Below are 17,283 nucleotides of genomic sequence, written 5' to 3'. Positions count from 1 at the left end.
AGTCGAAAGGTTGGACCATTGGCAGAATTTTTAAAGGTAAGATTATTTATGTCCAATTTGAATATATTGTTTTAATATTTGTAGTTGAAGTACAAACACAAGTTATTTTGTTCCCCGTACATGTAGTTGGGAAAATAAAAATGGATTAATTAAAGAAAAACTTGAATGTGGTTTTCTATTTAGGTTATACTTTTCTGAGTGTGAGCATGTTAATAAAACTTTAATCGGTAAAAAAAGAAGAAGAATAAAAGAAAAGCTTTGAGATGTGAGCATGTTATAAGAATAAAATTTCATCTTCGATCGATCTCCATTTCTCTGTCACTATCTAATTAAATAATTAACTACAACAGTCTGGATATGAGCAGGCTCCATACACCTGCAATTACTACTCTCGTCTCAGATGTAATCCACCGGTTTGTGCGAAACCGGATGCATATATATTTTGGATGTCACAATATGAAAATGTATAGTTAATGTCTAAAATTCATACAAAAATAATATTAGTTAACATGCAAGACATAATAATAATAATAATAATAATAATAATAATAATAATAATCTCATTCTCTAAGAATTGAGGATTTCATCATCTACTCCACGTTACATCAATCTTCTTCTCCATCTTAAACTCTATGTGACTATATATGTTATCTTTAAGACTTAATTTTATGAATAGTGATTATCTAAATACATAAAACCACTATTCATTATTTTTTTTATTTTAATTGTTTTTAATATATAAGAAAAATAAAAATAAAATGATAAAATAGGTGCTTTGAGTGAGATATAGATAGTGAAGATATATCATATAGACACAATAGTTTGGTGTAATGGCACATACGTATAACTCTTAGGGGGTGTTTGTTTTTTCTTCAAACATCTTCAAGGGAGCTAATGTCTGCACGTGCGCAGACATTACCCTTGAAGACTGTTTGTTTTTTTTCTTAAAACAGATCTTAAGTTATCTTCTTTCATCTTAAAAGAAAAGCAAAGAAATCTTGCTTAAAACATCTTCGCAAAAAAATCATACTCTTATCCCTTTGAAGCCACCCTCTCATCCACTCCTCCCACCACCGTCCGCCACCACCACCCACCGTACGCCACCACCACCATCCCCCACTGCCACCGTCCACCACCATCCACCGCCACTACCCACCGTCCGCCGCCACTACCAGCATCCACCACCACTACCCATCGTCCGCCACCACCACCACCACCACCATCCATCACAGCCACCACCAATCACCACCGTCCACCACCCACCACAACCGTTCATCACCACCACCACCCACTGTCGGACGCCATCACCGTCAACTACCACCGTCCACCACCCACCAAAACCGTCCATTACCACCACCCACTGTCCACCACCACCATCCATCGCCACTACCCACCGTCCGCCGCCACAATTTTATTATTATATTTTCTATGTAACTTGAATAAATGACTTCTATCTTGTGAGATAAGTTTGACAGTTATGCAGACAGTATCAGCTTATAAAAACAAACAGTCTTATATTTTCAGCTTGCAGATCTTCAGACCACATCTTCAGTTGCAGACATGAAAACAGATGAAATCAGCTTGCAGACAGTTTATGTCTGCAAAAACAAACAGCACCTTAACCTAAAAGTTGTGATTCTAGTCTCACTCAAGACATGGTCAAAATTTTTAGTTTTTAAAAAAATGATATTTCGTATCTTATAGTAGGCTAAAAATCTTACTGAAAATAAGAATGTGCATTTCAGAAATGTATGGAGAGCTATTAATGTTAATTTAATTTTATCGCATAAACAAACGTTGTATTTACTTTACTTAGGTCATATGTAGTGGCGTGAGTTTGGGCGACTTTTGGACGTGAAGGGGCTAGAACACCGCCCCCCCCACCCCCCGGCGATTTTTGGGTGAAAAGGGGCGGGGGCGAGTTCTTCTCGTCGCCTGGAAGATGGGGCGAGTTTTATGTGGTGGGGCCGGCATGTATGGATGTGTTATATATATATATACATATATATATATTACTATTTGTAGCCCCTACACCATTACACTCCAAAAACAAATTCTCACCCCTTTCTGACTGGGCCACATGGCGCAAAACGCCCCAATTTGTAGTCCCTCCACTACGCATAGCCTTATTCACAATGGAATTTTTATCTCTTTACATATAATTTAACTAAAATATATTTATCCATAAATTTGTTCATTTTAAAAACCCTCCACGTATAACCGATTCCTCAAATATATTAACAATCAATTAAAGAGTACATCTTTTCGATTACAACCACATTAAAATATGAAATGCGAGATGAATAGTGAACACCAAAATATGTGAGGTTAATTACTTTAGTTTCCCATATAATTTGGGGTATAATGTTTAAGACAGAGACTTCAAGCATAAGTGAAAATGAACAAAATCTAACATTTGAGCGTGGATTGAAAAACGAGGATTTCATCGTGAGTGCTCTAATAAATATATAAATAAAATGTTGTATAAGTTTAATTTGTTGGAGATTACATTGTGAGTTCTCTAATAAATATTTAAAATAAAACATTGTAGAAGTTTAATTTGTTGGTAGTTAAAGAATAAGAAAAAAGAAGAAAAAAGAAAAAAAAAGATATGTTTAGAAACTTAAATCTATATGGGTGTCGCAACTTGCACGACATGATTTTATCTTTCTACAGGGATTTTGTATATGAATAAATGCAATCAATATACTTTGAAACTTGAAAGTTTATATGAATATATTATTAGCATATAAATTCTGAGAAGACTTCAAATCTGTTTTGATTGTTTTTAGCTAGAAATTTTGGCTTTTACTTCAAATTCATATATATGAAAAAAAAATTCAATTACAATAAAAAATCAGGTAAGTGGACAACAAACAACGCCGCCACTCCCTTTTAAATGAAAAATTCGATCCTACTAAAAAATTACAATCTTCGACGTTAATATGTTATTATGCACGACCGCTGAACTATTTTCATAAACGTAACTTATATACTTCAAACAATTAAAACTAAAACGTGACTCAAAATAAACTTTGAGCGTTAATTATATGCTATTTTTATTTATTATTTATGGAATAATAATATTTACAAAGAGTTTGTAACCAAAGGCTTTATCTTTTTCTTTTGTCCTTTTAATTTCACATTTTATATAGCATCTCCAACGTCGAGATTACGGACATCCCGTTTTCTCTCCTTCATGTTAGAATTGCCCGAATACTAGTTCTATATTCTCTCATTTTTCATAGATTGGGGCGGAGCCACGGAATCCCCGCTTCCCTCTCTTTCACATTAGACGAATGAGGCTTGTAGATCTGTCACGACCAGTAACCGTTCTCTTAGAAGTCGAATGGTTGATTGGTTGTTCATACTTCATACCCATTATAATTTGTATGAAAGTCTATTGTAGGCTATATGACTTACCCTAAAAGTGCTGTTTATTTGCACGAAATTGACTTTTTTGAATTGACATTTTGACATAAATGCTTTATTTTCCCTCTTTGTCATAAACAGTTAGTTGACCTATTCATTGTAACTGCGTATATATTTGATGTGGTTCAAGTCCCTAGTTTCTTGTTATTATTTTATTTTTTTGAATAATTAGCGAATTCTTTAAATGAGTTACTGGTGAAATTCACTGCATCGGGATATACTAGCATTCGAACCGGAGAAAACCCTCACCTCGGGCAGACGTCCATGAACACTCGCCCGAAGACACGACGGTGCGATGAGATAAAATCCGTTTAGCTCAAGGATCAAAATAGTGATCGACAATTCATAATTAATTATAGAATAATAAAGTAATTGTTCTATTTTTTTAATAGTCTAAGATGTGTTTCATTTGGTTCAAAAACTTAAATTTAAGTGTTTAAAATGTTTTAACTTTGCTAATTGGCCATCAACCTTATTGGTAAAGTAGTTGTTCTTTTTTAATTGTCAACAAAAAAGTTTGCATCAATTAAAAAAACAGGAAACCAGCAACGAGCTTTTATTTTCTTTTCTTTGAATGGCAATTTTTATAACACTTGAATTCCATTTTTATCTAGCACTTGCAACGACCCAAACCCAAACCCGACTCATTGCCATCCCTAATTTGCAACAACTGGAACCAACAACTCATATCTGTGAAAGGAGACACATACCACTAGACCAATATATCCTAAGTACATGCAAGGAGTTAGACCCTCAGCATTCAAACACCAATTTCACACAAGCTAAATAAAACATGGAGTAAAAAGTTAACTACTCAAGTGGAAAAGACTAAAAGACGCATTGTTTCCATGATAACGATACCCAAACCCAACTCATTCCCATCCCTAACTTGCAACGACTGGAACCAACAACTTCACATATGTAAAAGGAGACACATACCACTAGACCAATATATCCTAAGTACATACAAGGAGTTAGACCCTCAGCATTCAAACACCAATTTCACACAAGCTAAATAAAACATGGAGTAAAAAGTTAACTACTCAAGTGGAAAAGACTAAAAGATGCATTGTTCCCATGATAACGATGCAGCCCGCAAACGATTCGTCAACCAAAGATAGCCAATGACCTTAATGTCTTTAATTAACCTTACTAAAGGATTGAGGTTTTGATTTAAGACTAATTCCGCGCATTCGATAAATACCAAAAACGAAGAGGATCATACACCAAAAGCATGAATGAAACACCTTAGATTTTTTTTTTGGACTTCCACAAAACTAATGCAACCCCAACAAATCTCTTGTACCAAGAGCATATATGGAGAGGATCATACACCAAAAGGTGTCACGAACATTTGAAAATATGTGTGAAAAACATTATTTACATTGGTTACACGAATTGTAACATTCGGCCCCTCGTACTACAAATATTGGTCACGTTGCCCCGGTGGATGGCCTATCTTAGAACACATATCTGTCTTTGGTGGCGCCGGAGGAGACTTCACAGGAGGTCACACACTATGCAGTCAATAGCGGTGGGATAGCGGTTAGCGGACCATTGCAAAGTAGCGGTGGCAATAGTGGTCTAGAATAGCGGAACCGCTATTAGCGGCACTATTGGCCGCTATATGACCGGTTTATTCCTAGATAGCGGTTATAGAATCGATTTTCAAGGTTGATATATTTGGACTAAATTAAGAAAAGGCCATAATAGTCCAAAACTTCAAATTTGATCTATTATTTGTTCATAACTAATTTTTGTTATCCAAGCGCTAGAAAAATCACGTTCTCGCACTTTCGTCTACCAATGGTTCCTTGGTTGATGTGGACTTAGAGGAAGATTTCATTGCTTATGACTAACTCATGATTCAGTTATTGATACTTTCGTGTTTTTTTTCTTTTGATATTACTATTAATATATATATATATATATATATATTGCATGATATTATAATTATCGTTTTCTCACCGTTGTCCCACCGCAATAAACTATATCTCAATTCTCAAATATTGTCCCTTGACCGCTATCCGAATTTTTACCGCATTAATCGCATAGGTCACGCATAGTGGTAATACTCTCACTTGAGCACGCTTAACTATAGAGTTTTCATTTGCTCCACAACCAGCTAAGCCCAAACACATTGATGATTTAAGAGGCAATGCATTCTTATTAATCAACAATTTCTCTGGTTCACAACCTATATGAGACTTGCCTATGGTGTTACATTTTGTCGATTAATCCTCTCGGTATCCTTACATAAATACTCAACATTTTCATTTTTGTATTTTCAAACATTCGTCACGCCTATTACCAGTGGCGGAGCCACATGTTGACCACCGGGTTCGATCGAACCCGGTCATTTTCGGTTTTATATATAACCTATAGTATCGAATTAACGAGCGAACCCATTATATTTCAGCGAGCGAACCCGGTTTCATTTCAAAATAAAAGGTTCGAACCCATGGATTATAAAAAAAATTAGTTAATTTTTTTTGGAATGAATACCTTCTTTATAAAATTTAAAATGCTTTAAAAAACTATAAAAATTACTAATAAACATCATAAATGGACAAATAATAACTCGTATATAGATTATAAAAAGATGCTCAAAGTTATTCACAGAATCGGTCAGTAAGCAAAATCAATTAACGTTCTTAAACATAATCGGATGGGTGATGATTTAAGTAATCAGATGGGTGACGATTATATGGATGATGCTTGCATTTTTTACATTGAAAATGAGTTCTTTTTTAAAGTCACAATTGAATATGTTATGAATCGTTTTCAAAACATGAAAACGCGTATGGAACAACTATAATATGTTATATATTTATTATTTAATATGACGTTTAATTTTATTAAATGTTGTCGATTTACTTTTGTTATATTAATAATATTGCATTTTATTTATCTGGCCGAACGATCAACTTGACCCGACCCGATACATCTGGGTCCAAAAACTTTGACGTCTGAAAAAAATCAAGCACCGAAAAATCCCGAACCCATAGAATAAAATTCCCGGCTCCGCCACTGCCTATTACATAATCGACCTAAGTATGTTATTTTATTTTTGTAGATGTAATTTACATATAATAAATACGAAAATATAAATTTCTTTTTTTTATATATAGGAGTTTAAATAGTTCTTACAAATTAGATGAGTTCTCAAAGTATCCATCTTTATAATACACAAGAAAAAATTCTAGTGAATACAATATTTAAAACATATAGAAGTTGGATCTTTCATGCGAACATCTTGGAATGATTTGGATAGAGCTAAAAGGTTAGTGATATCTCAACAATATTTTACCAACATAAAGAGAACTTGTCTTTGTTTCTTGTTCTTCTTTTTTTAATTTTAATATATAAATAATAAGAGGAAAATTCCACAGAAAAGTGCACAAGTTTTGTACCTATAACCTGCCAATATTTGTGCCACACTCTAAATTGTGTTTTGAAAGTTTCTTTTGGATTCTGTGGTGCATGTGGTTCAAGTTGGATCATGCATTTCTTGTTGTTGGTTGGTGAATCCTCTCAATCATTTCATGTGGATGCAAGCTTCACTCCAAGTTTGAATAGTCTATGCCCTTGGCCTTACCTACCTACTTCACTGCCTTCATCTTGTTTTTGTTTACTTGTTCACTCTTTTTAGATGATACTTTTTGAAGCAATATGTACACATAAAATAATAATTTTTATAAAAGTTGAGTTGAGACTCGGGGTTCTTTCCCACATTGATACAAAGAGTGAGACTGGTGTAAAAGGATTATTTTCCTAAACAATAAATGGAGTATTTTCATTAATTTTAACAAGAGAATTACCATTTTCATCATGATAATACTAATCATGAAATGAAAACGAAATATGATTACTATAAGTTAATATCATTGTTTGTTGCATAAATCGGTTCATTGTTCTTGCTAATAGGTGAAGTCACCGCCCATTTGATCTTGTCTGAAAGTTGTTGACTACCACGCACTATCTCACTTTGTTATTTTTATGGATAGATTGCGTTAAAACGACAAATTTCTTCCTATTAGTCTCCTTTTCATTCCTTTTTTGATAACTTCTTAATAAATAAGTGAAAGTGACAATTTTGCACCTAAAAGATTAGTAACAATGAAAGATTGGTACCTAAATTAAAGACTAGTAACAATATAGACCGATGTTAGCTAGTGTCTTCTAACTTCATGTCAACAAAAATATGATTACCTAATGCAAATGGTACAACACGTCTCCTTCATCCCTCTTTCTCTCTCTTATATTTCTTTTTAGACGTTACGCTTTTCCAATCAACACTCTTTACCAAGTCCCATACTCGAGTATACCCTGTCTTGACTAGTTGGGCTCGTTCATCATCCCAACTCAAGTACCTAACCGACAAAACCCCGGACCTCTATGCATAATAAGTGAATCCAACATGTGTGCTCAAGTATTGGATCGAACCAAAAAACCATTTGTAACAAGTTACGGATACTTTTTTCAACATTTTATAAATTATTACCGACAAAATGACCGCTTATTCAACTTCTTTAATTCTAGATTGTTCATTAAATCATCGGTTGAATTAGCTATTTTCATGCTACTTGTGTATCCCTCTAGCAAGTGGTTAGGATTGGATTGAGTTCATAAGATCCATTCTAGTTTGAACGGGTCAGATAAAGAAACCATCTACGTGGATGGTTGACTTGCCATGTTATCTCACTTTTTGGGACGACTAATTCAGTCACCTACTTTCTTGTGATAGATAGAGTATGGGTCATGTAGCATGGTTTCACGGTGCCTACTTCTACAAGTCATCAACTAATTTAATCATTTTCACACTACCAATTCACAATATATACATAATAATGTATATATGTATCACAATATCAAGGGGCCAAGAGTCCAATGGATCCACACCACACCGACTTAATAATAATATTATGGATAATGAATTTAATGAGATGATGTGGATGTCAATATCAGGTTTCAAACTTTCGGCCCAAAACTGAAATGATGTGTAACTAATTGTGTCTTGCATAAAGGCATTAAAGATCTAAAGCAATGAGAATGTAATTAGAATATCCAACTTATTATTCTAAAAATATCTTGATATTGTATTTCGAAGAAGAAACGTATTGTGAATAAATCTTGACATCTAAAATGAGGTTTGAAAATAAATACTTTCAGGCGGTTCGTATTTTCTTACTAGTGTTATGTGAACTAAGTTAAAAACTCGTTATATCAACTAAATAGAGAAAATATAAATAGTTAGTAAGAAAAAAAAAGGAATTATAAAATGATAGTTTAAGATAATATATGGATGAATTTACGCATAAATAAATATATAGCACCTTATATGATATATTTGATTTCAAATGTTAAATAAGTTAGTAATTATGTGTAACTATAAATATAAATGTGCGAAATAATATAAGTGAGAAAAATGATTTTAAACACATAGAAACTATATTTTTCATTTATTATGCATAGATATGATGCTTCACCCAAGCCTTATAGAATTATGCATTTTTATAACATATGCAACTATTCATGTAACCAAATGGCTTTGCAGCAGCCGCATAAGAATTAAGAAGCATGCTACTCGATAGCCCAGTTAACCTTAGCCCATTTAACGAACCCTTTTAACAGAAATGTGAGCCTTTTATTTTTCTTAAACAGCAATAACTGAAGTTAATTAGAGCATAGAGGTCTACTGTCTACATTTTCGGATTTTTTTTTTATAAACTAGTTAACGGTTTCAGTTTCTGTCAACACTGATTTAGGTGAAACCGGTTCGGGATGGGTTTGGAACCTGTTTCGGTCACATACTGGTTTGGTTGTTCAATACATGCAATTTGGAAATTATCAAATATACATATGAAATTAGCTAATTAATAGGACGTTTGAAGAAGTTATAGTTATTAAAACGGATTAAAAAAACGTTATAACTAATAAAAAGAATCATCTTCAAAACTAGATTAGTGCCAATCGTGTTTCGGGCCAGTAAACAATGAACATGCAAGACCAAAATTTTCAAAAACTGGAACCAAAAATCATGTATTTATTTTTTTCTTTTTACCGGTTAAAAGACACCTCTAAACATACTCCTAAATCTACACCATTATCCACCATCATACATTGAGACTCAAACCTTCCAACCTAACATGAAAGGACATCATTTTACACATCTTGACATAGCAAGACCAAAACTCTGTATTAATTCATGTTTTTAACAAACTTAAAAAAAAATTGTCATTTGAGGTATAAACAAGTTTGAAGAATTTAGATGCTTTGGATTAGTTGGAACCTATGGGAAGAAGTGAATTGATGATAAAGTAAAAAATAAATGTCACCAAATGTTCATACTTTTAGGCTTTTAGCATATTAGTTTAAAATTTTCAATTATATATGGCGCCATCCGATTTTTTAACCTGGTTCCACTAGTGAACCGGTAAAGCGACCACTAATTAAATTGCGGTATTAAAAGTGAAACAATAAGCACGATTCTAAAGCGTTTGCCATCACGAAACTAATTTCAACACAAATTCAAATAAATTTTACAACTGGAAGTGAAAATGATCTGCATCAGTTGCTGCCATTTTCATCTGTCACTCCGGTCATAGCTTTCTGGAAGATAAGTAAGTGCAAGTGATCATAAATAATATACTGAAGATAAATTAGGCAATGAGATGTTATACCTTTATGCATGCCAATGTGTACTCCACATCACTTGCAGACACTTGGTGGTGAATCACAATCCTAACCCTGCATCATATTGTCAAAATAAGTTAATCCAGTGCAGCAAGTTCATGACTTTTAATAATTTACAGATCGATTCTCACCTGGACGAGCTATCCGGCATCAAAAGTATACCATGCTCCTTCATAATTTTGCCTAACTTCTTTGCTGTGATATTTGACCCCTTTAATATCTCAAAGTAGACCTGCTCAAAAGTCAAAACCAACATTATTTTTATGTGATCATAAAGTAATACCTTTAGAAAAACTAAAATTTTATATTTTTATATCATATGTTTCTTACAATATTTGTTTCCACGGAAGCTACATCCGCACTCAGACTCTTGATTTTATTTAGCCCTTCTGCAAAACAAGATTCATGCTTAAACATTAAGCATTTTTCCGATTGAGATATAAATACTGTCGATGAAATAATTTGTAAATATTTTGTTACCGGCTAAAATCTTGGCATTCTTGTGATCAATTGCAAGCTTTTCAACATTTTCTTGTAAAGCAACAAGACCAGCAGCACATAAGGTACCAACCTGTCTCATTCCACCCCCTAAAGTTTTCCTCAGAATCCTTGCCTGTAAAGTTTGAAATTTATAACTTAAAACAAAAAACCAACCAATGTCCAAAACAAATGTTTCAAGTACTACAAGAACTTACCCTTGCAATGAAGCTTTCTGTCCCAACAATCACACTTCCGACCGGTGCACCAAGGCCTTTCGACAAGCATACCTAACAATCAAATCAGTTATTTAATATGCTATATTCTGTATTCTCTATACAATGATTCGATATTAAAAGCAAGACAACACAACCCTACCGAAACCGAATCAGCAGCTTGCACAAGCCGATCAACAAGAACATTAAGAGCCTGCAACCAAAGTTTTACTATATAAATGGATTGCAACTGACAAGCTACAAACCATTAGCAGATATAAAAGGTTTATTTTAACTCACAACAGATGAGTTAAAGATGCGGGCCCCATCGATATGAAGCTTTAAGCCATGTCTTTTTGCAAGCTCCCCAACCTGGTCTGTGTACTCTGCAGTAAGACATCTACCACCAGAGCTGCACCATTAAGCAATCTCTATTAGACATAGGGGTATTCATCGGAACAGATAACGCTTTACTCTGGATCGGATTTTTCGTATTTGAAAATTTTAGAACCCTGTCCGAAATTTGATCCGATCCTATCCGAATTAGATATGTTCTTATCAGATCCAACTCTATACGAATTCAATTCGTATCGGATTCGGATAAAACTGAATAACAAGTTTTCATGATTTTTGGTTGTCGTTTATTTTTTCCTAATTTTTGGTTCCTAACTTTTTACTAATTTATGATCCCAATAAATGTATAAACCAGAAAATACAAATTTGTAATTTTTAAAAGATTGGGTTTTGCAATTCAAAAGGGGGTAACGATGCAACTTGTTGCCCGCTTGACTTTTGTTTCAATGTAATCACTACTTTTAATAATAATTTAAATTAAGGTAAAAAACAAATCCTAGTAAAAAAAATGTTACATACTTATACTCGTTAAACATATATCCGAATAATCAAATTTTTAAAATTTTCATATCAGGACCAAACTGAATATCCGAATTACTAATTCAAACATTCAGTTAGACCCGAAACCAATATCCAAATAAGGATTCGGGTCATTTTTTCTTTCCAGTTTTCTTGAGCACCCCTAGACTTAGACATATCATCATACACAAAGTAAACAACTAAACATCAACAAAACATTAACCAAATTCATACTTAGCATGCGAATTCTCAAGGCAAATAAGCCTCGTCTTGGGATAACATATCTCAAAGTCCGGATTCCGGATCGCAGACTCAATCAAACCAATATCCATAGTCCCATCATCATTATTCTTCACGGGTCTCGGATGAACACCCCCAATGGTCGAAATCCCACCATTCTCATATATATGAATATTAGAATTATTACCAAGTATCACCTCACTCCCCCTAATCTCACAGTGCACAAGCACACTGATAAGATTACCCATAGTACCCGAAGGAACAAACAGCCCGGCCTCTTTACCCGTAATCCGGGCCATTTCGGCCTCGAGCAGTCGGGCCGTGGGGTCATAGATCAAAACGTCGTCGTCCACGTCGGCTTTAGCCATCGCGAGTCTCATTGTTTCGGTTGGTTTCGTTACGGTGTCGGACCGGAGATCTATTGTTCGGGTCACCATAGCTGTTGGAAAAAGTTAAATTCTAATAAACATGTGAATTTTGTAAGCAATTACCCTAAGTTTTTGGGAATTAAAGGAATTGATTGAAAAAAATAAAAAGGATAACGGCGCAGCTTATTGCCGCTACTATTCTGTTTCGATTTAATCAATGCTTTTTTTTAAAATCAAATAGGAGGCTTGTCAAATAAAATTGGAGGATAAAAGAAAAGAGAATACCTTGCAACACTCGTCAGAAAGGAAAATGACGGCTCAGGAGAGACTGGTAGTTTGGCAAGCTGGTAGATAGACACATCATCTATATATATATATATATATACACCACACCATGCATGCAGACCTAATTCCGTCACTATTTTTAGCTTTTTTTTAAAAAAAAAAAAAAAAGAGTTTATTTTAAGATATGAATTTTTTGATACTCAAAACTAATTATTTGTGAATCTGACTTTCAAAGCTAGCCTAGCTGCTTATAGCAATGACGACAATAATGAGGTTTTTTTTAATGTAAAGTCGTCAGTTTGAATCTGAGCTAAAATAAAACGGGGGTTTATCCTGTCTATGTTACGTCAAAGGGTTTTGATCCCAACTTATGCCATTTTTATGTATATGAATGACTTGGGTTAGGCCTTGCGAGGTTGTCAGTTTGAATCCCGAGTCCACAATGGTTTTCGTTCACCGTGTGTTACGCTAAAGATTTCTAATCTTGTGGTGACACTACGACTGTAAAGTGGCAGTCTGTGGTGTGGTTTTCAAGCCAAACTTTTAAGCAAATATGAGCCCGGTAAAGATAACATAGTCTGATCGGAGTGAGACAATGAGGCTCTTTAAATTTGGAGAGTGCGGTGGCCTAACACATAAGAAAGTCGTCGTTTAAGAAAAATGAGTTTAATTTTATCTTAATGTTGGAAAATTATGATTGTTTACACGTTAAGTCCTTATAAGTAACCCACTACTAACCATTATAATATCGAATGGTATGATATGATATGAAGATGATATAAGTTTGACAACACGTTAAGATGAATATATGTTTATTGAACCTCAACTAAAATAAACGAAAATTATTTTTGAATAACTAAGTGCACGAAATTGAAATTGATTCTAAAATTTATAAATTTTCCATTTTTGATATATGCCAAGGAATTTACTTTTGAATTACTAAATACATTAAATTAATCGGTTGCTAAAATTTACAAATTTTCCAATTTTGATATATGTCAATGAGAGTTTATTCTTGAATTTTACTAAAAATACACACAATAAAAGTTAAACACGTGTGAATGGACCAAATTCCATATATGGTAAAGGAATAATCACTTTTAAGTTATAACGTCATGTATTGCGTTAACCTGAGTTGGATCAACGTACAAATTCGTTTTTGCTTTAATCATCATATTAAAATGACTAGGTTTGAAAATTAACTTTAGCGTTATTGAAACTCTTTTGAATTAAAATTAACTACATGTCTATACTATTTGTTGGTAGAAAATAATTAATAACATTGTCACCTGATTTTATCACCCAAAGCTATGAAATCAACTATAAGTCATAACTTTAAATAAACTTTGAATATGACACGATACAATGTTATACGCTCTGACATGACGCGATGCAATACGATATAATACAAATTGATGCAATAGGATCCCATGCAATACAATATGATGCGATGTGATACGATATAATATAATTATACAATATGATATAATATAATATGGTAGTTAGCAATGACGGATCTTAAACATATCACTCAACCTAAACTAGATCCGTCCCTGATAGTTTATGTGGATGAAATTGAAATTGAAACAAAGCCGTATAGAGGTGTCACTTAACAGTAGTGGTCCAGGTGTGTGTCGTTAGAATATGGGCCGAGCGGTTGATAACCTTATGCGGCAATAAAGCCAACATTTTTGGCTACTTTTTTGACATAAACCAAGATGGTTCTAGAACGTGTCAACATGGCTAAATATTGTAAAAAAATAGTCCTTTCATCTTTTTTAATTAGCGACATATATTCTCTTATTATATAAACCATATTTTTTCTCTCTCGTTTTTTCACCACAAACTTTTTATAGCAAATATTTTCTAATCTTCTTTAACTTAACTTAAGCGGGATAGTCAAGCTATGCAGGCAAGGGAAAATGATTGCATACTAGTATAAAGGGTCGCACACAAAATCGTAGTTTTCTTTCGAGACATGCCAATCTAGCATCTCACGTATCTATATCTGAAAAATAAAGATGATCAAGTGGGTTTGTAACAAATAACTCCTTAGTGATCCAAATTACCATTAAAATACTATATGTGTTATGTGATTGGGCCAACTTCGTGTCTTTGGAACTTGGGAAAAAGCATTCAGCCTCATCTTTTGGGCTAAATAGAGAGAGATCAACAAATTTGTTTTTGCTTCAATTATCATATTTAAATTATTATGTTTGAAAATTCAGCTGTTTTTTTTTCTCAAATTTAAAATGAATCAAACTTTTCTACTGTAAATGAACTCTTTTGACTTCAAACTAGACGTCTATACTACTTGTTTGTTAACAAAAATGAATAATGTCACCGTGAGTTTAACACCATAAACTATGAAATTAATAATAATTTTAAATATAATACGACATGATAGCATGCAATTAGATATCATATGATAAGATACAACACGCTATGATATAATGTTACGATATAATAAAAATATGATATTGAAATGAATCGAGCTTTATAAGGAGTTTGTTAATGATGCTCACACGTGTATTTTTTTTTAGTGCTTGTTTATTTTCTTTTGGTTTATATGGATTGATTATAAACCAAAAAGACGAGAATATGATATGTTAAGACACAATACAATACGAGTAAAAAAGAGAACTTACACTACAAACCATTTTTCTATGTAAATTATTGAATTTAATCATAGGTAAGACACCCAATATTATTCTATAACGTGGATCAACATGATTGCATATCATCGATACTATTACTTCATTTTTCAAAACCAACTAATAAGTTCTCTTATTTTCAAAAAATAGGATGTCATAACATGTCAGACACGACACAATAAGACACGATGACTTATTGTACTAAACGCGAACAACACACGATAATTAATCGTGTCATTTTTTTGAAATACGAACATGAACCTTTTTAGTAACATGTTAACCTGTTAAAGGACCTGTTTAAACATACAATGAATAATACATATGTAATGAAACAAAAATTTTCAAAACAAGCATAAAAATCTTAATTAATACATAATTCATAACATATTTGAAACAAAAAAAAACATAGCACCAAATCATAACATCCATTAAAATTGCAATACTGAGTTTTGACGGACATGAGTGAAATGCCATATATAAATATGCCTTTAGGTTTAGGACTTTAGATGTGTATATTTATTTATTAAAATTAAAAATTTGCACATGTTACTAACAGGTTTAACATGTATTTAACCTGTTAGGACACAAATTTTAACATGTTTTAAACATGCCGACATATTTAAGACACGAAACATGTTAAGTTCAAACCCAAACCTGTTAAAACTCATGTCGTGTTAACAGGTCCATGTCATAAATTGACAGCCTTACCAAAAACCATATTTTCTCTCTATCTTTTAACTGCATTCTTGGTAGCTAATATTCAATAAACAAATCAGATATCATATATTAAGCCTATTGTCCAAATCATCGTAAGATTTTAAAGATATACAATTTTTCACAATTTTTTTTAATAATGACATGCATTTCGCTCAATGGTATCACAGTGTATTATTAGAAGTATATTAAAGTCACGTTAAAAAGACTTAACTTCTTTAATGACACTATCCTTAAAAACGTTTTTGGGCCAACTATTTCTGTTTCTATTATCTAATGGGTTACTACTTACTAGACTTGGAATTTGGGCCTAGTGAAATTTTGGGTCAATATCCATTACAATAATATATTCAAGCAATGTTGACACATCAGTAAATAAAGCTTTCAAGAAATGAACATGGTTTTGAAAGTTAAAAATTCGAGTCCTGTGACAAACATTTATGTAGTATTACTAAAAGTATATTAGATTTTCGTTAAGAAAACTAATTTCTTAAATAATAGTCTCCTTGAAAGCATTTCGGGCCAACTATAATTGTTGTAGTTATCGATGAACAAAAAAAGGGGTACCGGACCCGACACGATTCTAGCAATACCCTGTCAAAACCCGATACAAAAAACCCGGCATACCATGTCAAGTACCCGAACATCCCCATAACACGTTCCTACCCGACCCGGTTCTCAACTTTGGTTGATCATACCAGAAACCAGTTCCGGTTTCTAAAAGTACCATGTTTGTGCACCTATAGGTAGAGGTGAACAAATCGGGTTTTCAAATGCCCGGTTTCTGGTATGGAACCGGGTTCGGGTATGATCGGGTATTGGCAATGCGCGGGTCGGGTTCGGGTCCATGTATTGTCTCTAAAAACAGTAAATTTCGTATTGGGTTTGGGTCCGGTATAGATACGGGTATTTGAATACTCTATTTTTGTGTATTGGAAAAATCCTATTTTCGGGTTTTTTTCGAGCTTTTTTCGGGGTATAGATTGGTTTTTTCAGGTGTTGCACTTTTTAGGGGTATTTTTCGGATACTTTTCAGGTATTTTTCGGATAATTTCGGGTATTTGAAAAACCAGATTTCGAGTATTGGAAAAACCAGGTTTGGGGTATGGAACCAGTTCCGGTTCGGGTATTACCAGGTAAAAATCGGGCCTGGTTCGAGTACGAGTTTTTGTACTGAAATGCATACGCTATATGTACCCTACGGGTAGGGTTGGGTACGGGTTCTGTTATTAAAAACCCATGTATAAAAAAAACCGATTCCATGTCCGGTTCCGAGTTCGGTTTTTTTTTTCACCTCTACCTATAGGCTATAGTTGTGTCGTGGAATGG

General features: G+C 33.5%; 1 protein-coding gene across 1 annotated transcript; it reads right to left on the bottom strand.

Annotated features, from left to right (window-relative positions):
* Positions 1-9,864: 9,864 nt before the first annotated feature.
* On the bottom strand, positions 9,865-12,647 carry LOC143618295 (low-specificity L-threonine aldolase 1-like). The gene is made up of 10 exons (XM_077090563.1): positions 12,595-12,647; positions 11,928-12,392; positions 11,121-11,232; positions 10,984-11,034; positions 10,824-10,895; positions 10,609-10,741; positions 10,459-10,517; positions 10,260-10,360; positions 10,116-10,182; positions 9,865-10,044 (listed from the first exon to the last, which is right to left on the bottom strand). The coding sequence occupies exons 2-10, from the start codon at positions 12,368-12,370 to the stop codon at positions 10,003-10,005; spliced, it is 1,080 nt and encodes a 359-aa protein (XP_076946678.1). The 5' UTR covers positions 12,371-12,392; positions 12,595-12,647; the 3' UTR covers positions 9,865-10,002.
* Positions 12,648-17,283: the final 4,636 nt, after the last annotated feature.

Source organism: Bidens hawaiensis, unplaced genomic scaffold (assembly GCF_021521415.1).
Source record: "Bidens hawaiensis isolate Kalapana, Puna unplaced genomic scaffold, B.hawaiensis_p1.1 tig00002338_1, whole genome shotgun sequence".
Classification (NCBI taxonomy): domain Eukaryota; kingdom Viridiplantae; phylum Streptophyta; class Magnoliopsida; order Asterales; family Asteraceae; genus Bidens; species Bidens hawaiensis.
Note: the sequence above shows the minus strand (reverse complement) of the source record. Positions and strands in the feature narration are given on the sequence as shown.

Excerpts from the sequence above, each read along its gene's own strand:
- LOC143618295 (XM_077090563.1), bottom strand. The coding sequence starts at position 12,370 with ATGGTGACCCGAACAATAGATCTCCGGTCCGACACCGTAACGAAACCA. Across the intron at positions 10,896-10,983 it reads AAGCTGCTGATTCGGTTTCG|GTATGCTTGTCGAAAGGCCT; the intron begins GTAGGGTTGTGT and ends TTTGATTGTTAG. Across the intron at positions 10,183-10,259 it reads ATGCCGGATAGCTCGTCCAG|GGTTAGGATTGTGATTCACC; the intron begins GTGAGAATCGAT and ends AATATGATGCAG.